The 26367-nt window shown below is 38.3% G+C and overlaps 1 protein-coding gene across 1 annotated transcript in view; it reads left to right on the forward strand.

Moving 5' to 3' along the window:
* The first annotated feature begins 1867 nt into the window (after positions 1–1867).
* Positions 1868–26367, forward strand: part of LOC110460234 — a 30881-nt gene continuing 6381 nt past the window's right edge. Inside the window, exons 1-2 of the mRNA XM_021513037.1 lie at positions 1868–3090; positions 20611–20748. Of these exons, the coding sequence (XP_021368712.1) occupies positions 2544–3090; positions 20611–20748 (685 nt within the window). The 5' untranslated portion in view covers positions 1868–2543. The remainder of the gene's footprint in view (positions 3091–20610; positions 20749–26367) is intronic.

The raw sequence follows: 26367 nt of genomic DNA on the forward strand, positions 1-26367 counted from the left end.
ATAGGCAAGCTATATTTGAGAAAAAGTCTATTGCAGTACAATGGTTGATACCTTCTAATCAACTATGTACAATATTACAAAGTATTGTTTATAAATGACACTCTTAGCTGACTACTTTGACACTGGAGTCAGAATAAAAATTTATGGCCGAAAATGAGACGCTGTGGCACACAAAAAAAACAAGATCATTTGAAGACTACAATAAAGTCATTGATAAAATGCACAACGATATCAATTATTATTGTTATCTATAGTCAACCTCTTGGTACTATTGTTGTTGAGTTTCAGATCATAGGAAAACCTTACAATATCTATACCGGTAATTGTTTTGGGTCAATAATGATGTACCACAATTCAATGAAAATCAGCTTCACAGCTCAATGAAATTCCTCATTAAAAATGCAATATATTTGATATAATTGTTGGCTTTGGAGCTTCCAAACAAACATATTTCTGCTGCATTTAAAAGCTGCTAATAAAGGTCAAGCAACGTAAATAAAAAATAAAAAATAAAAAAAAATGTATACATGTTAGGGGAAAAAATGAAGCTAAAGTATGACAGTACTGGTAATAAATCTTTGTAATTATGAAATGTTACAGCACTGGAGAGCAAACATAGAAGGAGTGTATCTGTGTATCTGTGTATCTGTGTATCAAATTTTAACTCTTGTCCTCTAGCTTGGCATTCAATAAAAGCGATACTAGGAAGATGGGAAAAGTTCAAGAGAGAACCATGCGTTTAATAGAAATGATTTTACTACCCCAGTTAAAGACATTTTTATTAGAAACAACTTTTATTTTTTACATGTTTGCCGTCTCAAGACAATGGCTAGGGAGGTCTACAAAATGTGTAATGATATTGCACCTGATTTTTTAAGAGCTCTTATTGATAGAAACCAAGTTTTATATAATTTCAGGAAGAAAGATACGGTCAAGATTCCAAGGGTAAATACCACTACTTTTGGTAAGAGGTCTCTTTGCTTTGAAGCCGCCCAGATGTAGAAGAGTCTACCTAATGAGATGCGTCAAGCTAAAAACTTCAGAGTGTTGTGTCGACTGTTGCGCACCTGGGGTAGTGAACTCTGCAAATGCTCTCTATCAACTGGAATAGGCTTTTTCATTTTTGTTTGTACTCTGTGATATCCGCCATGACTATTTTTTTTAGTTAATTGTCACGGGTTTTATATCAGTGTTTATGCAATACACCTTTTAAACCGCTGGTTTTGTAATTGTTCTTATTTTGTGTTCTCTTTAAAGTGCATTTAAAAATGACTGCATTATTATTTTATAATTTGGTGTTATAGGGCTAGGTAGGTAGGGATTGGCCCAACCACCTGTCCTGTGACACCCCACACATATATCATATATATTGTTATTTTCTTATATAACTTTAGTGTATTTTATTTAGCTCACCTATATTTAAGTCATCCATGTAGGCCTATGTTTATTCGCATGTTGATTTTGTTTCTTTCAAATTATATCTATGTTTGTCGCAGAAATAGCTCTACCGAGCTAATGTTTGTTTATGGTATGCGACGTTATTTTTTTATTTATTTTTTAAATCTGGGCGAAACGCAAAAATAGACAGGTGCTTAAAGGGAAGTAACTCTTATTGAAAATAATAGAGCCCTTACTTTTTACGCTTAAATGTTTTTCTACATGTAGAGCGCTCTAGATATGATTTAGTGTTTATAGCAATCAATGAAAACAAAGATATAATATAAGAAAATAATATAAATATGGCGTATTCAGCTCGTGTTGTAATGTCTATAAATAGACAAATATGTTGGAATACACCGTTAACGTCAGAGCACAAATTGATCCAATCAAAATGCTTGTTATAAGTCTATTCGGGCATAAGGGCACATGGATACGAAAGTGTGTATTACCAACGGAGCATCAAAACAATCAATATGGCGCACTGTCTATTGTTAACTGGCTAGGTGGATTGTGAGCAAAAAGAATGCGATTTACATACCATATACGTAATAGATCAATGTGATCGCATGTCAATGTTTGAGTGGAAATATCTATAGGACTTCTGCAAGGTGCGCTAATGCAAGTCAGCACATGCTTACAAAGTGGTCACCGTAAGTCGTGCATTTGACAGTTCCGCTGTTCTGAACTCGTTCGGTCATGTTGCTTGTCAGGAGCTTGTTGGCTTCGGTACTTTCATGTACAACGATAGGATATTGACAAACAACCATGATGACATCATTAGGAAGTGGATTTTAATACATCAATGTTGAGAAAATGGTAAATTTGTAGCACTCAATTTCGACAGATCCATCTAAGCCGAAGCTTTTATGTGTATTGCGTTGGATTTTACCGTTAAATTTTGTAGTGTTGTTCGTTCACGGATTAGCACATATGTAGTGATAGCTAACAAAGGGTACCAATGCAATGGCTACATATGTCTACGTTTATCATTAGCTTATTATTTCCGGTGTCCTAATTTATGTTTGAAACATATAACTTATTGCGTTTAGGTAGATGGAAAAGAATTTCGTTTGCACATAAACAAATTTAGGCTTCTTGACAAGATGAGTACCACATTGATAGAACTGCCTCCTACAACCCCAAAACAACATGGAGGTAAGAAGGGAGCCCCAGGATTGATCACACTGTCCGAGAATCAGGTGATCCCAGTGGCGAACATCCCGCTCACACCGCGAGCCCCTCAGCTTAACGGGGCAGCAAAGAGGGGTGCTTCTGGCCCCATTGTAACGACAAGTGATGAAGAAAGTGATGGGTGTAGTAGTCCTCGGTCAAACATTTCGCACAACTTATCATATCAACCTAAACATCAGTCATCCTCGCAAAATCAGCATCACCAACCACAACCTCCGCAATCACAATCACAACAGCGGGCGTACGAGGCATATGAACATGATCATGATTACGAAAATGTGGCTTCACCGAGTGGGAGCAGCACCGCTAGTGGACCTGTTTATGTGCGACCACCAGGCTTCAGACACCACGCACAGGAGATCAAAAAAACAAAAAAGAAAAAGACAGCTTTACTTGAATTTAGATCATCAGGCCTGAAAAAGCGGGCTCCAACGCCACCAAAAGTCCGCCCAAAGAGAGGTATTAATTTTATTTCTTACATTTTAATGGTAAACCTCATACTTCATTTGTATATTGAGATGGTGATTTATTTGGTCCTGTTTTCATGAAAATCTTCTCATGCTCAAACTCAGATTTTGTGCTCAAGTCTGATTTCATACATTAATTAAAAACAAAACATTTGGTCAATGACTGAGACGAATTTTGGGAGAGACTAAAAAGCTGAATACTGTTTTGTTTGTACTTGACGTTTTGGCGGTGTAACATGATTTGGACGTTTGACTTCAGCACAGAATCTGTACTTGAGAACAGTTTCATGAACACTGCAGGCACAATTTTGTTATTTTGTTTTCACTCAACAGAGATCAGACTAAGGCACTTATATTTAATCATGCGCCTGGAGGTAGGGGGCAGACTGGTGCTGAAAAATGTAGGTGGAGTTTCCTTAGGTCAAACAAGATCATCTACTGCACAATTGTTATATTGTAATGGCTATAATTATATGTATATATGTATTTTGCTGCAGTCATTTATAGTATGATCCTGCATTATTGTACTAGTGTATAGGGAGCATGGAGTGTTTAGCTTTTCTGTTGGGCATCAATCTTTATGTTTGTACAGTATGTACCCCTTCTTTGTCAGACATTGCTATAGCTCCATTCCCTTATACTAGAAATCCCACAATGGATACATAGCTGGGACACTAGACCAATATATCAAATGTAGGTCACTCAGTGACCTCACCAACTTCGGTTATACTTTGCATTTTAGCTCCATTTCGTTAGATATGCGCTTAGTTCTATTTCCGTCAGAAGTTGGAGCAGCTACATGTATTTTGTAAAAACATCTTTATTTCATTATCTTTGTAGAAATAGCTGATCCAAATATTACTTTACTTTCAAGAATAGTGTTGATCACTGTATATATTACACATGATATACGAATAGTGTAGATCACTGTATATATTACACATGATATACGAATAGTGTAGATCACTGTATTACCTATTATATATTACCTATGATATATACGAATAGTGTAGATCACTGTATATATCACCTATGATATATGAATAGTGTAGATCACTGTATATATCACTTATGATATACGAATAGTGTAGATCACTGTATATATTACCTATAATATACGAATAGTGTAGATCACTGTATATATCACTTATGATATCCGAATAGTGTAGATCACTGTATATATCACCTATGATAGACAAATAGTGTAGATCACTGTATATATCACCTATGATAGACAAATAGTGTAGATCACTGTATATATCACCTATGATAGACAAATAGTGTAGATCACTGTATATATCACCTATGATAGACAAATAGTGTAGATCACTGTATATATCACCTATGATATAGGAATAGTGTAGATCACTGTATATATTACCTATGATATGTACGAATAGTGTAGATCACTGTATATATTACTTATGCTATATGAATAGTGTAGATCACTGTATATATCACTTATGATGTACGAATAGTGTAGATCACTGTGTATATTACTTATGATATATGAATAGTGTAGATCACTGTATATACCACTTATGATATACGAATAGTGTAGATCACTGTATATATTACCTATGATATACGAATAGTGTAGATCACTGTATATATCACTTATGATGTACGAATAGTGTAGATCACTGTATATATTACTTATGATATATGAATAGTGTAGATCACTGTATATATCACCTATGATATATACAGTGATCTACACTATTCATATATCATGGGTGATATATACAGTGATCTACACTATTCATATATTACTTATGATATATGAATAGTGTAGATCACTGTATATATCACTTATGATAGACAAATAGTGTAGATCACTGTATATATCACCTATGATAGACAAATAGTGTAGATCACTGTATATATTACCTATGATATATACGAATAGTGTGGATCACTGTATATATTCCCTATGATATACGAATAGTGTAGATCACTGGATATATCACCTATGATAGACAAATGGTGTAGATCACTGTATATATTCCCTATGATATACGAATAGTGTAAATCACTGTATATATTACCTATGATAGACAAATAGTGTAGATCACTGTATATATCACTTATGATATACGAATAGTGAGTATGTTAAGTATACTCTCTATTCATGTGATACCTGATGTTCATGTTGAAAATAAGAATCACATGAAATATAAATCATCTGCAGTATTCAAAGACGTTTGCTTTATTGGGTTCAGCATCCTATTCAATGCTAAGGCATTTAAGGACGTGCCTCGATATGTATTAATGCATGTGTGTGTGCTGGGGTGGAGGCCGTTAATGTTGGTGTATTTGCCTCGTTGTGATAGTGCAGATCTGATGCCAACTTTAGAGTGCTATCTAACTGATATATATACCATGGTGAAGGCACCCAGTAGAGTGTTCAACCTGGTCACATTATACTGACAACAGGTTAACCAGTTGCCAATGCCATTACCCTAAATGCTGAACATGAGGTATGTCCCACCTATTGCCTTCTTCACCTGGGCAAATGTTCAACACTCAGGTTAAGAGTGAAGCAAAGAGGTTGTTAGGAAAAGAGGGAAAAGACAAATATCCCAATGTTGCCATGGGTGTGCAGATTCATTTTGGTTGCTCTTGTCCCTGGGTAAATTAAGGCACAAAAGCAAATCCCTATGCTGCAGGATGTTCCCACATTAGTTGTTTCTTACATCATGCAGTGGGAAACAGCAGGCACACATTCTTTGTATGTTACAAGTAGCATATCCCTTTAACATTGAGCACCATACATTAATGCAAAATGGACATTTTTTAAAACCTTGTGTACAAAGTGATGTAAAATTGATAACTTTTCATCCTGTGACACAAGTTTGGATTTGAAGCACATGCAACATTGATTATTATGTGATACATGTATACATTATAGCAGATCTATGTAAATACACATGCTCATTTATATAACATCATCAGAGGTATAAAGTCTTAGATACACTGTTTACAATCAATACCACTAGGTAGATTGTGGTCTGTAGGAAATCACCAGGATCAGGTCATTTATGAAATATTAACAGCTTGTTGACAGTAAACTTTGTAAATGTCCCTCGGGCAATACCTTTAACGAGTCTCATATTGATATTTCCAGGTAATCAGATTGATAGAACCCTAGCATAACGCCATCTATATATGAATAGCTGTATTTTCATTTTCAAATTGTGTCGACTTAAATTTTGCTTAAACATCTCTGGATCGAAGTACATGTAGTGTATAGGATTAGAAATTAAAATTCAAGTAACTATGTAGAAACTATGTTATTGATAATTTTGCTGTTGTTCAAGTGTGAGTTACCTATATATACACGTAACTGTCATTGTCTACGAGGTATTAACTTTCTTGCATGGTTACAATACCATTTTTAATGTCAACTTACTTTATTACTTATATTTTGTTAGAACCTCTATTTCTGATCATTACATTACCGTTATTTTTTGTATAAATATTTATCTTTCTTTTATCAGAAATGAGTAATTAGATATTTGAACTTCTCAAAATTCATGTTTCATACTCAAATTGGTATGGTTTAAAAACAGATGTGAATGTAACACATCAGTGGGCACCATAGCAAAGAAAGACTCATACCTTGTCCGTGTAAGTTAGAAAAACAATGGCCCTGTCTTTTAATCTCGATTTAAATAGCCAATATCGCAGTACAATCACATGGAGCATTTGAGCTTTTTCTGGGAGTTACAGAGTATTGATTTGTGGATAATAAGCTTATCTGACCAACCAATCAGTCAATATATTGATACCATGTACAATTCCATGTTGACCAAGTAAACAGTAAAGCTATATAACACAACACAGCAGTCACGTTTAATTCGTGCAAAAACTTTCTGAATATCTTACTGTGTCTTGGTTAATTTAGAACATTAATAAGGATATTAAAATAACTTTGACATTGATTATGGTTTACTGCAAACAATTATATGTACACTAAAACCTTGACATTTAATTGTCAAATTGCTTATGGCGAACATATCTTTCAAGGTACCCTTCAGTTTTCCTTTTTGCGAATGATGCCTTTATATATGTGTCCCACAACAAGTCCTATAACCAAACCCTTTTATAATGAGACGGAGACTCATGATCTTGTACTTTGACAAATACGGTTACCATATAATGTTAGATTGAAACAATTTGGTGATACATGTCAATGTTTTCCTCAATGAAACACTTTGGTGATACATGTCAGTGTTTTCCTCAGTGAAACACTTTGGTGATACATGTCAGTGTTTTCCTCAGTGAAACACTTTGGTGATACATGTCAGTGTTTTCCTCAATGAAACAATACACATCTTGGATGCCTTATATCGTTGTCTAGAGTTTGGAGGGTCCGGGTTCCAACCCCGGGCCTGGCTGTGCATTGGTCCATCTCCTGTTACATACAATTTGTGTGTCTTCATTGTTATAGCAACAAATTGTATCAGTAGACTGTACAGTATTACAAAAAAACTTGTGAATATACAATAATAAGTGTCCATGATAGACAGGTGAACTCACCTTAGCAGGATAAAGTGTGAGAGTTGGAATGTACATGATAAAGTTCGAGAGCTGGACTGTACATGATAAAGTGTGAGAGCTGGACTGTACATGATAAAGTGTGAGAGTTGGACTGTACATGATAAAGTGTGAGAGTCGGACTGTACATGATAAAGTGTGAGAGTAGGACTGTACATGATAAAGTGTGAGAGTAGGACTGTACATGATAAAGTGTGAGAGTAGGACTGTACATGATGAAGTGTGAGAGTAGGACTGTATATGATAAAGTGTGACAGTTGGAATGTACATGATAAAGTGTGAGAGCTGGACTGTACATGATGAAGTGTGAGAGTTGGACTGTACATGATAAAGTGTGAGAGCTGGAATGTACATGATAAAGTGTGAGAGCTGGATTGTACATGATAAAGTGTGAGAGTTGGACTGTACATGATAAAGTTTGAGAGCTGGACTGTACATGGATTCATCAGCGATGGTTTTGGAGTGGCCCATAGGGCCATGATTGATTCATCAAAGTTCCAAATGACTTTTCAAACATTCAATGATTGGCCATTTTTCTATTTATTTAGTATTGAAAATTGCATACAATGTTGAATTTACTTGAAATTAACCTCAATTATCCAATCGATTCATGTTACTGACGCTACATGATCCGTGCTAGCTCATGATAGACAGGTGTTCATTTAAGAATCCAATTACTATTTCTGTAGTTATATACTAGTCTTATAATAATACAGGTAATTTGTCCTCTAAATAACTGTGTTCCAAACACGAGTGTCTTTTAACACAAGTAGATATATAGTTACATCAGCGATATGTTTTAAAAATAAAGTGTTTCTGGAACTTTCCAGCTGAAATATGTCATCGGTGTATTGGCTCTAGATTGAATTGAAGCCTGTTGCTACACAGGTTATATCTAGATCAGGAAGCAAAAATATAAGTACATAACAGTACATGTACTAGTGGGTTCCACAGATCTGTGGTAAGGTGATTCCTGGAACACATGTGTATAGACCCAGTCTGAAGATATCCTGCAACGTTACACTGTTGTGACGCAGTAGTTAGGAACAACCTGGACAATATAAAACACAAGTCCAATAAGTCGTGACATCTCAAGTGGGGATAAAAGATAAAACCTCCGACAGAAATGTACTTCAGAAACCCTTACAACTGTTTCAAACCATGATTAGCTTTTTGTTGCTGAATCAATGTCATAGCTCAACACAGTATATTTCATATGGCCAAACAAATATTATTTGTGTTTCTGCTGTCATCCTCAGAAAAGAAAGGGTAGGTTGGTAGGCAATTTTTCTTTATTTTTGAAAGTATTTTTACGTTGCTTATATAGGGCAGGAGTTCTGACTTTGTCATTGCATGCTTATCACAATGTTAAATACCATAATGTGTTCCGTCATTCACAGGTGTATGAAAACGGGAAGCCTTTTTAGTGAACTCAAGTGGCACAGAGATAAACAGTTATATTTCGCCTGTCCAGTTTTCACTCTCCAACCTTAAAAAATAACACTCCTTCTTGAATTTATATTTCATCTGAATGAAATATAAATTCAAGAAGGAGTGTTGTTTTTTGGATGAATCACAATTCTTGCGACAACCATATTTCAGCTAAGTTTGATCACAGCACTTGCTATATTTATGTATTTTGGGAGATCGGGGAGTGTCACATTCTAAAATTGGTCTTATGCCTCATTATATCCAGAGTTAAGGCCCTTTGTTTTCTAGACAAAAATTAGCGTGATGCTTGATTTCCATGCTATTCCAGCCACATTCACCAAACTTGCTGTGCTTATATGAAATGTACGTGCTTAAAGGATGTTCTGTTTTTATGGTCTGACTATAGCACTAACAGCCAGCCTTTAGCCTACGCACATCCGCCGTAACTTCGCTGACTGTGGACATTCGTGTCCTTATCTACATGCTATTTTCATCATAGTTGATAGAACTTTGATCTCCTGTGGTAATAAATATGCTGGAATCATATCTCATGTCCTGCTTGACACTTTTTTGAAAAATAATTAAAAAAAATTGCACAGCAAAACTCCCTTTATGATCTTACCTACGTTCACCAAACTTGTTATAAATATACTAATGTGTTTTGGGAAGGTGGAGGGTGTTGTACTGAAATCGGGGCCAACAGGTATGTATTGAGTTAACATTGGCCCAGCATGGATGCGTCTACTGGGGGGCTATGGTGGCAAAGTGGTCAATGTGTCTGACCGTCTACGATCACTAGCCCTTCACCACTAGGTCAGAGGTCTAGGTACTCCAGTTTTCCTCGCCACCACAACCTGGCACGTCCTTAAATGACTACATCTGTTAACAGGATGTAAAACACAAAAAACAAACAAGTGTTGTGCCCATTGTTCTATGTCTCTGTGCTGTGGACGTTCACTACCAAGGGTTCCCCTATTTATCTCTCTGCAGAGCATATTCACCATCTAAGGGTCTCTTGTTCTATAGGACAGGTTTATGCTGTTGAAACTCACTACCAGTGTTCCACTTGTTGTCAGTTTGTCTGGCATAATTGCTTGTCATACGAGGCCAAAATAATCCCTACAGCTGTAATGTTTTGCAGAAATCTGGTATCCAGATAACCATATTTCCTCTGTGTTCTCTTATCGTAATGAACAGTACAATATCATTCCTACAATCTTTTATCATTTTGTTTGTCTGTCAATTTCAATAAAAACCTGGCCACTGGCACACACCTGATGCCGTGCACTGAGGCCTTTGACTGTACCTGGTGTAACAGTGCACTTACCAGAGTAAGGTAAATAGCAACATAAAATCAATAAAATATATATACAAACCAAGTCTTAGGTATGCTGCTCATTAAACTTTTACCTGCTCTAGGTTATTGTAATCATGGGGAAACCTTGGGAGTTATCCCTGGTACCCAATAGCTTTGTTCCTGGGAACACATTGCATGTTAGCTCATGGCATCGTTGAGGACATTTTTAATTACATTTCCAATAAACTGAAGAAAATAAAGCCGGGATATATCAAACTGTGTTTCTGGATATATTTAATCACAGCATTGACATGAAAAATGTTAAACTTCTGTTCATGGCTCAGAACTTCATTACAACTGTTGTTGCTTTTGACAACACATTTTATCATTTCCATATTTTTTTAATCAATTCCCCATATTACAAGGTTTTAGTGTATTATTGTGTTGTGGATCTGGACTTGGTGGTTGCCGGCAACCAGGTACCTCATTTGGTTAGAGCATCTGTTTAGAGTTTGGAGGGTCTGAGGTTTGAACCCTGGTCTGGCTGTGTATTTTCCTCTCCTGTTACAATTAAAAGAAAGATTCTAGATACAGGGTACACATATCTCCATGATGTACACAGAAATGAATTGTGCGAAATACTAAACGTATGCTGGTGACATAAATGTGTTGGCAAGATATCTAGATTTGTATTGAAAGAAAATTAACCCTATTTAGCATATTCTGGATTTTTATGTATGTACTATAGGTTAGGCTTTGTTTTTTAACATGATCAACTTGTTGTGGAATAGCTAGCCATCAGGGGTATTACAGATATCTTTAGAAATGACAGACCATAACACAGTGTACATCTGCTTTGGAAGTATTTTTGGCCATGACATCAAACAAGCTCATTGTATTCAAGAATTCTCAATCAATTAACCGTAGTGATCAAGATATAGCCTTTGTATCCAGAAAAAATAGGTCACAACACGAATCAATACTAGTAGGTCAGTACGTCAGAATGCTGGCTATTACCTGTAGGAAGAAAAATCTTGAGACAAAAGAAAATGTTATGTGAGTTTAATTGGTAAAAATATCACTGTACCCTGGTATGTTCTCTAGCATACTCATATATACAGGTAATCAAACAACATATACAGGTAATCAAACAACATATATACTGGTAATCAAACAACAAATATACAGGTAATCAAACAACATATACAGGTAATCAAACAACATATATACAGGTAATCAAACAGCATATATACTGGTAATCAAACAACAAATATACAGGTAATCAAACAACATATACAGGTAATCAAACAACATATATACAGGTAATCAAACAACATATACAGGTAATCAAACAACATATATACTGGTAATCAAACAGCATATATACAGGTAATCAAACAACATATATACAGGTAATCAAACAACATATATACAGGTAATCAACAACAAATATACAGTTGTTAAAACCACACATATAGAGGTGATTAAATAACAGATATACGAGTAATCAAACTGCATATGTGTTCATACAGCCATATTTAATGACATTACAAAAGTCGGTGTACATTATTATTAGTCAGAGGCTTTCATTTCTGTCTTTTCTTTTAATTTTATCAAACAGTTTTACCTGTTTCCATTAATTTGAGTAGTTTTTGTACAATGCAAGTTAAATGTTACATTAAAAGGTCTGGTAATTACCCAGAGCTTGGGGATGAATGCCAGCATAAGGGAATGAAACACTCTGTATAATGGTTATCGCTTGGTGAACAAATTTTGTATTGGTGATCATGACATTCCAATATTTATCTTCTTCACTTGTGTACTACGTGGTTGTCAAAACTGAAAGGGCAGAATATAGGGCTAAGGTATTGGTAATACCATCGTTTTATAATGGTTACACGTGTCTCGTGGTTAAATTACTCGCTGTCTCAGCAATGATGTAGGTAGCCATCATGTCAAACAAAGGCTTGCCAGGCTGTAGGTTTGATCAGGTTCAGTGTGATTTGTGAAATCCACTGGTTTGGGTCAAGTGTTGTAAGTGTGCGTTAGAACACTAAAAGTATATCCTGGTGACAAGGTTATAAATATAGACCTGTTTTAGTGTGGGTTAACAATGTACTTGATCATAACCTAAATCCTTGTTTACTGTAAGTGGTATATATATATTTTGAAAGGTATGTAAACATGTGCTAGCTATATACATGTATTCACTATATAAAGGTGGTATTTATAGACAGGTGGTCATTATATATATACAGGATAAGTTATAGGTCAGTGGTCATACAGGCATTGAAAAAAACACTAAAAACAAAAGGTTGGCCTTTGAAATCCTTAAAATTGATGAAAAGCCCCTAAAAGCCTCTTAATTTAACGAAAATGTCTCGAAAGGTCAAAAAGGGCCATGAATATGTCTCAATGATCATAAAACTATGGTTTTATATTTTTGTGGTGTTATTCTCATCAAAATGAAACAAAATGAAATGTTTGTGACAAGTCAATTTCTAGGTTTCAGATTACCGACCAGCGTTAGATTTTATGGTTGTTTGGTTTGATATTGAGAGTTTAGAGACATCCAGGTTACACCTCCCGATCTCTATATTTTGAGAATTTAAAAATGGTGGGAGATTTTCGGCTTGAAGTCACCTGGAAAAAAGCCTAAAAAGCATTGAATTTCAAAGTAAAGTTTCTGTAGGAAACCTGTAGGGAGGTGGCCATGCACAGGTGGAACTTTGGGTAGGTGGTTACTGTATACAGTTGGTGGCCATGTACAGATTGTACTTTGATTAGGTGGTCACTGTATACAGTTGGTGGCCATGTCCAGGTGGTACTTTGGGTAAGTGGTCACTGTATACAGTTGGTGGCCATGCATGTGCAGATGGTACTTTGGGTAGGTGGTCACTGTATACAGTTGGTGGCCATGTACAGATTGTACTTTGGGTAGGTGGTCACTGTATACAGTTGGTGGCCATGTCCAGGTGGTACTTTGGGTAGATGTTCACTGTATACAGTTGGTGGCCATGTACAGATTGTACTTTGGGTAGGTGGTCTCTGTATACAGTTGGTGGCCATGTCCAGGTGGTACTTTGGGTAGGTGGTCACTGTATACAGTTGTTGGCCATGTCCAGGTGGTACTTTGGGTAGATGTTGACTGTATACAGTTGGTGGCCATGTACAGATTGTACTTTGTGTAGGTGGTCACTGTATACAGTTGGTGGCCATGTCCAGGTGGTACTTTGGGGAGATGTTCACTGTATACAGTTGGTGGCCATGTACAGGTGGTACTTTGGGTAGGTGGTCACTGTATACAGTTGGTGGCCATGTTCAGGTGGTACTTTGGGTAAGTGGTCACTGAATACAGTTGGTGGCCATGTACAGGTGGTACTTTGGGTAGGTGGTCACTGTATACAGTTGGTGGCCATGTACAGGTGGTACTTTGGGTAGGTGGTCACTGTATACAGTTGGTGGCCATGTACAGGTGGTACTTTGGGTAGGTGGTCACTGTATACAGTTGGTGGCCATGTACAGGTGGTACTTTGGGTAGGTGGTCACTGTATACAGTTGGTGGCCATGTACAGGTGGTACTTTGGGTAGGTGGTCACTGTATACAGTTGGTGGCCATGTACAGGTGGTACTTTGGGTAGGTGGTCACTGTATACAGTTGGTGGCCATGTACAGGTGGTACTTTGGGTAGGTGGTCACTGTATACAGTTGGTGGCCATGTACAGGTGGTACTTTGGGTAGGTGGTCACTGTATACAGTTGGTGGCCATGTACAGGTGGTACTTTGGGTAGGTGGTCACTGTATACAGTTGGTGGCCATGTACAGGTGGTACTTTGGGTAGGTGGTCACTGTATACAGTTGGTGGCCATGTACAGGTGGTACTTTGGGTAGGTGGTCACTGTATACAGTTGGTGGCCATGTACAGGTGGTACTTTGGGTAGGTGGTCACTGTATACAGTTGGTGGCCATGTACAGGTGGTACTTTGGGTAGGTGGTCACTGTATACAGTTGGTGGCCATGTACAGGTGGTACTTTGGGTAGGTGGTCACTGTATACAGTTGGTGGCCATGTACAGGTGGTACTTTGGGTAGGTGGTCACTGTATACAGTTGGTGGCCATGTACAGGTGGTACTTTGGGTAGGTGGTCACTGTATACAGTTGGTGGCCATGTACAGGTGGTACTTTGGGTAGGTGGTCACTGTATACAGTTGGTGGCCATGTACAGGTGGTACTTTGGGTAGGTGGTCACTGTATACAGTTGGTGGCCATGTACAGGTGGTACTTTGGGTAGGTGGTCACTGTATACAGTTGGTGGCCATGTACAGGTGGTACTTTGGGTAGGTGGTCACTGTATACAGTTGGTGGCCATGTACAGGTGGTACTTTGGGTAGGTGGTCACTGTATACAGTTGGTGGCCATGTACAGGTGGTACTTTGGGTAGGTGGTCACTGTATACAGTTGGTGGCCATGTACAGGTGGTACTTTGGGTAGGTGGTCACTGTATACAGTTGGTGGCCATGTACAGGTGGTACTTTGGGTAGGTGGTCACTGTATACAGTTGGTGGCCATGTACAGGTGGTACTTTGGGTAGGTGGTCACTGTATACAGTTGGTGGCCATGTACAGGTGGTACTTTGGGTAGGTGGTCACTGTATACAGTTGGTGGCCATGTACAGGTGGTACTTTGGGTAGGTGGTCACTGTATACAGTTGGTGGCCATGTACAGGTGGTACTTTGGGTAGGTGGTCACTGTATACAGTTGGTGGCCATGTACAGGTGGTACTTTGGGTAGGTGGTCACTGTATACAGTTGGTGGCCATGTACAGGTGGTACTTTGGGTAGGTGGTCACTGTATACAGTTGGTGGCCATGTACAGGTGGTACTTTGGGTAGGTGGTCACTGTATACAGTTGGTGGCCATGTACAGGTGGTACTTTGGGTAGGTGGTCACTGTATACAGTTGGTGGCCATGTACAGGTGGTACTTTGGGTAGGTGGTCACTGTATACAGTTGGTGGCCATGTACAGGTGGTACTTTGGGTAGGTGGTCACTGTATACAGTTGGTGGCCATGTACAGGTGGTACTTTGGGTAGGTGGTCACTGTATACAGTTGGTGGCCATGTACAGGTGGTACTTTGGGTAGGTGGTCACTGTATACAGTTGGTGGCCATGTACAGGTGGTACTTTGGGTAGGTGGTCACTGTATACAGTTGGTGGCCATGTACAGGTGGTACTTTGGGTAGGTGGTCACTGTATACAGTTGGTGGCCATGTACAGGTGGTACTTTGGGTAGGTGGTCACTGTATACAGTTGGTGGCCATGTACAGGTGGTACTTTGGGTAGGTGGTCACTGTATACAGTTGGTGGCCATGTACAGGTGGTACTTTGGGTAGGTGGTCACTGTATACAGTTGGTGGCCATGTACAGGTGGTACTTTGGGTAGGTGGTCACTGTATACAGTTGGTGGCCATGTACAGGTGGTACTTTGGGTAGGTGGTCACTGTATACAGTTGGTGGCCATGTACAGGTGGTACTTTGGGTAGGTGGTCACTGTATACAGTTGGTGGCCATGTACAGGTGGTACTTTGGGTAGGTGGTCACTGTATACAGTTGGTGGCCATGTACAGGTGGTACTTTGGGTAGGTGGTCACTGTATACAGTTGGTGGCCATGTACAGGTGGTACTTTGGGTAGGTGGTCACTGTATACAGTTGGTGGCCATGTACAGGTGGTACTTTGGGTAGGTGGTCACTGTATACAGTTGGTGGCCATGTACAGGTGGTACTTTGGGTAGGTGGTCACTGTATACAGTTGGTGGCCATGTACAGGTGGTACTTTGGGTAGGTGGTCACTGTATACAGTTGGTGGCCATGTACAGGTGGTACTTTGGGTAGGTGGTCACTGTATACAGTTGGTGGCCATGTACAGGTGGTACTTTGGGTAGGTGGTCACTGTATACAGTTGGTGGCCATGTACAGGTGGTACTTTGGGTAGGTGGTCACTGTATACAGTTGGTGGCCATGTACAGGTGGTACTTTGGGTAGGTGGTCACTGTATACAGTTGGTGGCCATGTACAGGTGGTACTTTGGGTAGGTGGTCACTGTATACAGTTGGTGGCCATGTACAGGTGGTACTTTGGGTAGGTGGTCACTGTATACAGTTGGTGGCCATGTACAGGTGGTACTTTGGGTAGGTGGTCACTGTATACAGTTGGTGGCCATGTACAGGTGGTACTTTGGGTAGGTGGTCACTGTATACAGTTGGTGGCCATGTACAGGTGGTACTTTGGGTAGGTGGTCACTGTATACAGTTGGTGGCCATGTACAGGTGGTACTTTGGGTAGGTGGTCACTGTATACAGTTGGTGGCCATGTACAGGTGGTACTTTGGGTAGGTGGTCACTGTATACAGTTGGTGGCCATGTACAGGTGGTACTTTGGGTAGGTGGTCACTGTATACAGTTGGTGGCCATGTACAGGTGGTACTTTGGGTAGGTGGTCACTGTATACAGTTGGTGGCCATGTACAGGTGGTACTTTGGGTAGGTGGTCACTGTATACAGTTGGTGGCCATGTACAGGTGGTACTTTGGGTAGGTGGTCACTGTATACAGTTGGTGGCCATGTACAGGTGGTACTTTGGGTAGGTGGTCACTGTATACAGTTGGTGGCCATGTACAGGTGGTACTTTGGGTAGGTGGTCACTGTATACAGTTGGTGGCCATGTACAGGTGGTACTTTGGGTAGGTGGTCACTGTATACAGTTGGTGGCCATGTACAGGTGGTACTTTGGGTAGGTGGTCACTGTATACAGTTGGTGGCCATGTACAGGTGGTACTTTGGGTAGGTGGTCACTGTATACAGTTGGTGGCCATGTACAGGTGGTACTTTGGGTAGGTGGTCACTGTATACAGTTGGTGGCCATGTACAGGTGGTACTTTGGGTAGGTGGTCACTGTATACAGTTGGTGGCCATGTACAGGTGGTACTTTGGGTAGGTGGTCACTGTATACAGTTGGTGGCCATGTACAGGTGGTACTTTGGGTAGGTGGTCACTGTATACAGTTGGTGGCCATGTACAGGTGGTACTTTGGGTAGGTGGTCACTGTATACAGTTGGTGGCCATGTACAGGTGGTACTTTGGGTAGGTGGTCACTGTATACAGTTGGTGGCCATGTACAGGTGGTACTTTGGGTAGGTGGTCACTGTATACAGTTGGTGGCCATGTACAGGTGGTACTTTGGGTAGGTGGTCACTGTATACAGTTGGTGGCCATGTACAGGTGGTACTTTGGGTAGGTGGTCACTGTATACAGTTGGTGGCCATGTACAGGTGGTACTTTGGGTAGGTGGTCACTGTATACAGTTGGTGGCCATGTACAGGTGGTACTTTGGGTAGGTGGTCACTGTATACAGTTGGTGGCCATGTACAGGTGGTACTTTGGGTAGGTGGTCACTGTATACAGTTGGTGGACATGTACAGGTGGTACTTTGGGTAGGTGGTCACTGTATACAGTTGGTGGCCATGTACAGGTGGTACTTTGGATAGGTGTTCACTGTATACAGATGGTGGCCATGTACAGGTGGTACTTTGGGTAAGTGGTCACTTTATACAGTTGGTGGCCATGTACAGGTGGTCCTTTGGGTAGGTGGTCACTGTATACAGTTTGTGGCCATGTACAGGTTGTACTTTGGGTAGGTGGTCACTGTATACAATTGGTGGCCATGCACAGGTGGTACTTTTGGTAGGTGGTCACTGTATACAGTTGGTGGCCAGGTACAGGTGGTACTTTGGGTAGGTGGTCACTGTATACAGTTTGTGGCCATGTACAGGTTGTACTTTGGGTAGGTGGTCACTGTATACAGTTGGTGGCCATGTACAGATTGTACTTTGATTAGGTGGTCACTGTATACAGTTGGTGGCCATGTACAGGTGGTACTTTGTGTAAGTGCTCACTTTATACAGTTGGTGGCCATGTACGGGTGGTACTTTGGGTAGATGTTGACTGTATACAGTTGGTGGATATGTACAGGTGATACTTTGGGTAGGTGGTCACCGTATACAGTTGGTGGCCATGTACAGTTGGTACTTTGGGTAGGTGGTCACTGTATACAGTTGGTGGCCATGTACAGATTGTACTTTTGGTAGGTGGTCACTGTATACAATTGGTGGCCATGTACAGGTGGTACTTTGGGTAGATGTTCACTGTATACAGTTGGTGGCCATGTACAGGTGGTACTTTGGGTAGATGTTCACTGTATACAGTTGGTGGCCATGTACAGGTGATACTTTGGGTAGGTGGTCACTGTATACAGTTGGTGGCCATGTACAGGTGATACTTTGGGTAGGTGGTCACTGTATACAGTTGGTGGCCATGTACAGGTGGTACTTTGGGTAGGTGGTCACTGTATACAGTTGGTATTGTACAGAGTATATATATGTGATAGTTATAGACAGGTTTTCACTATATACAGATGTTAGCTAAAGGCAGTTGGTACCTAAATTAAAAGGTGGTAGTAATAGACAGGTAGTAGCTGTAGACAGGTTGTCTAAGTCAGTAACGTTTGTTTGATTTCCATTATGATAACCCCAAAGTTTATAATATCAAACCTTTTAATGTTAAACCTGATAAAGTTGTGAAAATTCAAAAAAAAATTGCAACAGGTAAAAACTGTTGATTTAGAACAAACAGACTTCTGTGTCATGGTATGTGGATTTGAATGCTATTATATCTAATACACCTGAAGGATATTGTGTGTACCTATAACTCTCTGTTAGGAGCAGTCCTTCAGTGCTGTGTATTATACTTAGGTGGTGCTACACATTCCTCCGAGTCTTAGCTTTCTGTTGTGTCAACCCAGACTAATCAATTGTAAACACCATCTGATAGTCATGCATTTAACTTACCTTTTGAAATTTAATGTTTCTCAATATCAAAAATCTGTTTTACAAAATGTCAAGCTAAGCGGAAATTAATTCATACATTTTTCAGCTTTTCCTTTGGAGCTATGGCAATTACACAGAAGGTAGATTAATGGAAATATTACAATGAGACTCTTATTCTATCCTGATCAATACTTTTAAAGTCTGTAAGATTATAAAATAGTTTTCAATAGGTACTTCAAGAGAAATGGTTGAACAGCCCTGTTGAAATATTTATACATTGTGTCGTATATATATTCCCATTCCCGTGAATTGCAATGCAAATTGTCATGCCTTCTGGATAAGAAAAAACTTTGGCATTCATTAACTCATTCACCCCTGAAATTTTGTAATAAATTATTCCAACCTTCAAATTGGAAGGGTTCAACGTGTCTTCGGTGGGGGAGGGAATGAAATAAAGGTACATGTTTTGTTATCAACAGAGGGATTTCTGTGGGAGTGGTAGTGTTTGGCCTTTAGAATGTTTGTAAAGCTTTTCCATGCAGCAGTATGTTTCGTAGTGTGTAAAAGTGTTAATGTCACTATACCTATAAACTAGTACATGTAATGGGTTAATATGTTAAAATGTTTCACAGTGTGTCTGTATGTTAGTTTGTCAGTTTGTTACCTTTGAGTGTCGGTACCAGTATGTTTTTGTGTTAATAGTGTTCGTGTGTCATTATATTTTTGGCACTGATTTGGTAAAAAGTGAAGTTTGTCAAAAATGTCCACTTAAACATTACCTAGACATCCATTGGCACCCTGTCGTGTGTGAGTGGTCAGGACCCTTCACATAATCTGGGATAAACAGGCATTGGACGTTTCTAAGAAACCTTACGAAGAAATTAAGTGTCAGAACCCAAAAAAACTACTGCTAGATAAAGTGGGTGTTTGAGATTACATTTTGAATTGGCTACGTATTTTGTAAATAGGGTGGCTTCATGTTAGAATGGTTCTCTGCTGGCTATAAGGTGGAGAGTCCCTCTTTAACTAGAAGTTTGAAGCGGCTTGTATTATTGTATAAGCTGAATGAATGAGTGAATGAGTTCACCAACAAGCTGGAAAGTAATTCTGTGGATCTTCCTCTTAGGAGGATAAATATATTCTCTGTCAACCAATGCATCAAAAATGGGTTATCTCCTGCTATGTGGGTAATCTAGTAAATACATTCATTTTGTTTGATTTCGATAGAACTACTTCTTATGTCTTTTTAAACACCCATCTGTTCATGACCCTGACTGTTGCTAGAATGTGAAGCTCAATTAATAAAATCTTGTTACGTCTGATACAGTTAACTTGTCTGTTACAGAATCCGTGCCCATGAGGCTCCGTGCACTACCTCAATCATTTTGGAAACAGCCGAATGTGCCAAACCAGGTGTCGCCAGCAAATGTGTTCCCATCATTACCCCCACTCTACTATAAGGAATCCATGGAGGAAATTACCGGTAAGTTTTAATATCACATGATCCTTTAATTCAGACAGGTAATCACACATGATAGAGGACAGGTGGTCTTTACTGCAAGGACTTTTTTACAATCAATTATTAGGTAGGTGGTCACAGATGAGTGGTCCCTCAATGAAGGCGGTTTCTCAAGATTGGTGGTTTCACAAATATAAGCGTATATTTTAAAGCAGTCTGTCTCACAAGACAGGTGGTCTCATTACACAGGTGGATTCTCATGACAAATGACATCACAAGACAGGTACATCTCATAACTTGGGTCACAAGACATTCCTACCATTCTTAATGCTTCTGTCTGTTTTGGTATGATTTAAGCCGTATTGCAATACAATTAAGGATCCCTGTCCCACTACACTGTGTTTTTTCCTATACACAGTAATCTCCCCTTAACTTCGTTTGGATATCACTGTAGCACAGTTGGACCAAGACACTTCCGTTGACCTGGTAGCTCAATCAGTTGGAGAGAGTGATGATATATCAATCGGAAGTTCAGGGTTCAAATCTTGGTCTAGCCGGCTGCTGATTTTTTTTTCAACTCAAAACACTATTTATTCTATCTTTATTATTTCTCATGAAAGTTGGACAAGTTGGTTTTCTTTTCAGAAATGTTTGATCAAAGCTTTAGTAGACGTGCTGGGAAATATAGTTTTCAACACTTCGTTACAGTTTTTGGCGGTAGTACGGGGATCCTTAAGGTACTTTCTATTCAACTGGTATATTCTGTACAATTAGGCCATTCTAATGTAGTGTTATATTCCGTGGCAGAAATGAAAACAGTGTAATAAAAGAACTTACCCCACTGAACCCAGAGTCAATAGAGATTAAGAAACGATGGCACGTAATTCTATATATGGAATAATCATGATATTCCTTTTTATGATAGAGTGACTCATGTCAAGAATTGTCGATGAGAGGCATACAAATATGTTCCATGAATACCCATTAGAATCCAATGATACATAATGAATGTCTTGCGTACAAATGTACTTAGAAGGCTTCACTGAACTGAAATGTGTAAATAAAAAATAATGATATATATATTTCACAATTCTTCTTTTCTTTCAATGGTATGGAGAATCTATACTGTTTCTATAGGGGGATCAATAATCCAATACTTATACAATGTACTAGTAGGTAGGGAAATGTAGATCAAAACCAATGCAGGTGAATAAACATAATCTTCTGATTAAGGGAAATATTTAGATGATCTACCTTAACCCTGATCAACAATTGTCGTAGATTGATCGTTTGAGGGCAGTTCAGTGAGTTTTTACAGTGAGTTTGGGACCGTTATCAAGCTCTGTTCCCTAAATAGTTTCTGCTGTATTTTCCAATTATCAATACAAAAAAATCACTTCATTTTCCCAAATGATTCTGTTGTGCAATATTTTTCTTGAGTTACAACGTACAGGCCAATGTGGAAAAGCAAAAGATAGATCACTGCATTTGGTCTAGTGTACATACCAAAGGTATAAAAATAGGTTCATGTACTTGTATCCAATATACATGTATACTAATACAATAAGTAAATGCACATAAATGTCAAAAAAGAATCAAACTAAGTTAAAAGTTCAGAAACCTCCAATTATATTGATTATATATACATGTATATAAAATTTGCTGAGATTTTAGGTGCATTTTACTTTAAGTGCACTGCTGAAGTTGTCATGCAGTAGGATATCATTATAAGATATATCTCAGACAGAACCATTTCAACTTCTTGTAATTTCCTGTTGATCTGATAAGCCGACTTTGGTTCTATAGGTTTACCTGGTACAAAGGTTATTGTCATGAACATGTTATGTGATAAGTCCTAGAAACATTTGTGGTAGACTTATTAGCCTCTTATCTATATTTGTTTGTATATTGTGTTCTTTCAGTGTGTTTATTATACCAGCCTTATTGAACAGCAACAATAGAAAACAGACAGACAAAACCTGTAGAACACCTACTGACTTTGATTTAGAAATTTTATAAATTTTATAAAATTCCCTGACTGCATCGATAGTAACACCCAAACAAAAACAGGAATGTTAATTGGCAGGAGTTCAAGAACCAGAACACATAATTGTGTTCTGACAAAAAAACGATTGTCTGATATGGCCCTGTGCCATTTATATTTATAAAAAAAACTATTGTATACACATGTGTTAAATACCTTATTTAAATTGTTAAAACCTAAGCTAGCTTAATATGGACTAAATACAATGTTGTAAGGCGGTCAATATATATTTATGAATTAATTTGGAAAAAACTTTTAATATTAGATGAATAAAAATTGGTGAAGTTTAATTTGAGATATGGATATAAGCTATTTGTATAGTTGGAACTTCTTGTGCAAATATGGCCTTAAACAGAACATGATAAATGTTTTTTCCCACTGATAAAAGGAATTTGATCAGTCTGTATGGTTTTATTGACCAAGGCAGCGCAAATATTTGTGGTTTGGAGACAGTGTTGTTGTAGACTTGTGAACCCTGAAGGAGACTCAAATGGAAGTCAATATTATTATTTTTTTTACAAAATGTATTCTAATTCAACCTTGATATCGGTGCAGAATGTTGAACTTAGAGTAATGTCAACATTTTATGAAATGTGTTAATTAGTATAATCAATATTAATGTGTTTTCCAGATTTGATATTTGACCCATTATAGACAGTATCTACAAACTTTGAATAGATAATATTTAAAATACAACAGACTGGATATCAATCATAGTCATTTCATGTTAGATAAACAAGAATCTTGTTTCTCCCAGAAATTTAAGCCATAGTCCTGCCAAAACTTAAAAGATTTATTTTTCTGGTCTTCTCTGGATTATTTTTCTGGTCTTCTCTGGATTGGAAATATAATTGCTCTTGAATTCATCCCATTATCATAATACTCTTATCATAGAACCAGTAATACTCTTATAGGCCCAACATTCGGTCAAAGATGATTTTAATGGCAATAAGCTGGAGTAATGAGCAAACCATTATATGCTCACGGGGGGGGGGGGGGGGGGGGGGGACCCGGTTAACGTTCCTTGTTATCATTGGCCTTGTTGTCAGGTTTTGAGTTTTATATTTTTACAAACTCTTGAACCTGACCGAATTAAGATATGGATCCATGTTAGTGGAGCATTATAATGTTGTTGTTGAGGAACCGAGGGGACTCCGAGAGATCTGCGTGTGAAATCGTGCAGCCATGTGATGTTTGTAGTGGGTATTATACAAGGTGTGTGATTCAGGTGTAGCTACGTACGCTGGTAAACACAGGACAGATTACACACAGATAAGGTTTAATGATGTCGCGGAGGAAGATGCATTTGTTTCCACAAACGAAGTTTCAATCAGTGTAAGTCTAACGTCAGAGGAGTAGGATAACGATCAATGTAGGTCTGATGTCCAGCTAGATAACTCTACTACAAACAGAGCTACATAATCAGGAACTGAAATAAAAGGCATGACAACGTCACTAGAGGGAATTTATTATTACCAATTTTACAAGAAATATTATGCACAAATTTATGAATTTGTGAAAAAAAATACTTTGATGAAAATTTAAAAAAAAGAAAGATAATGTCATGAAAAATAACTGTATTTTCTACTCATAACTCAGGTACAAAGTATGTACATATATGAAAAAACCTCTGTGATATTCTATACCTATTGCTAAGGTATATATTACGTACTGTTAGGGTTGTTAGCTGTTTCCAAGGTAGAAATATATACCTATTAGGTCCTGTAGATTTGTTACTTGTTACTAAGGTATATATACATTAGGTACTATTAGGGTTGTTACTTGTTGCCAACATAGATATATATATATTAGGTACGTTAGAGTTGTTACTTGTTACTAAGGTATATATTACCATGGTAGGTACTGTGAGAGTTGTTACTTGTTACTAAGGTATATATTAACAGGGCAGGTACTGTGAGGGTTGTTACTTGTGACTAAGGTCTATATTACCAGGGTAGGTACAGTGAGGGTTGTTACTTGTTACTAAGGTATAGAGTACCAGGGAAGGTACTGTGAGGGTTGTTACTTGTTACTAAGGTATAGAGTACCAGGGAAGGTACTGTGAGGGTTGTTACTTGGGACTAAGGTCTATATTATCAGGGTAGGTACTGTGAGGGTTGTTACTTGTTACTAAGGTCTATATTATCAGGGGAGGTACTGTGAGGGTTGTTACTTGTTACTAAGTTATATATTACCAGGGAAGGGACTGTGAGGGTTGTTTCTTGTTACTAAGGTATATATTACCAGGATAGGTACTCTGAGGGTTGTTACTTGTTACTAAGGGATATATTACCAGGGTAGGTACTGTGAGGGTTATTACTTGTTACTAAGGTCTATATTATCAGGGTAGGTACTGCGAGGGTTGTTACTTGTTACTAAGGTATAAATTACCAGGGAAGGTACTGTGAGGGTTGTTTGTTGTTACTAAGGTATATATTACCAGGATAGGTACAATGCCTGTGACTATTGTGAGAGTTGTTTACCTGTGTTATTTTCTCCCCATTCTATTAGGGTTGTTACTTGTTGCCAACATAGATATATATATATTAGGTACGTTAGAGTTGTTACTTGTTACTAAGGTATATATTAACAGGGCAGGTACTGTGAGGGTTGTTACTTGTGACTAAGGTCTATATTACCAGGGTAGGTACTGTGAGAGTTGTTACTTGTTACTAAGTTATATATTACCAGGGAAGGGACTGTGAGGGTTGTTTCTTGTTACTAAGGTATATATTACCAGGATAGGTACAATGCCTGTGACTATTGTGAGAGTTGTTTACCTGTGTTATTTTCTCCCCATTCTATTAGGGTTGTTACTTGTTGCCAACATAGATATATATATACTAGGTACGTTAGAGTTGTTACTTGTTACTAAGGTATATATTAACAGGGCAGGTACTGTGAGGGTTGTTACTTGTTACTAAGTTATATATTACCATGGTAGGTACTCTGAGGTAACTTTTTACTAAGGTATATATTACCCGGGTATGTACTGTGAGGGTTGTTACTTGTTACTAAGTTATATATTACCAGGGAAGGTACTGTGAGGGTTGTTTCTTGTTACTAAGGTATATATTACCAGGATAGGTACAATGCCTGTGACTATTGTGAGAGTTGTTTACCTGTGTTATTTTCTCCCCATTGTTGGTTGTTTTGTCAGACTGTAACCTTATCTATCACTGAATTATTTACCTGTATTACAAACAAGGCAGTGACAGCTATATAGCCTCAACCCACACAGGATGGCTCCATATCTAGCTATCCTTAAAATCAATTCCTGATAGTGATGTAAATTGTAGACAAATAAACTAGAATGTTTACCACTCTTCACTGGAAATAACAACTCCAATATATCCCAAGACACTTGAAAGTGGTGTTATAGCTTGAAAAGTCTTCTTCTTTAGTAACACAATTACCAGAACTTGGATTGTTAATATCAGCTGGCATGGCATGTATTATATATTTATTGTTCCTGTTTGGGGGAGACAGAAATATTTAATTACACCTAGAAGCAGCCAGAGGTAAGCATCACTCGCCAATGTTTAAACAAATATTCATGTCTCCTACATACAATGACAATGGAGAAGTTATTATACCGA

The sequence above is a fragment of the Mizuhopecten yessoensis genome, unplaced genomic scaffold (genome assembly GCF_002113885.1).
Source record: "Mizuhopecten yessoensis strain PY_sf001 unplaced genomic scaffold, ASM211388v2 scaffold10333, whole genome shotgun sequence".
NCBI classification, from domain to species: domain Eukaryota; kingdom Metazoa; phylum Mollusca; class Bivalvia; order Pectinida; family Pectinidae; genus Mizuhopecten; species Mizuhopecten yessoensis.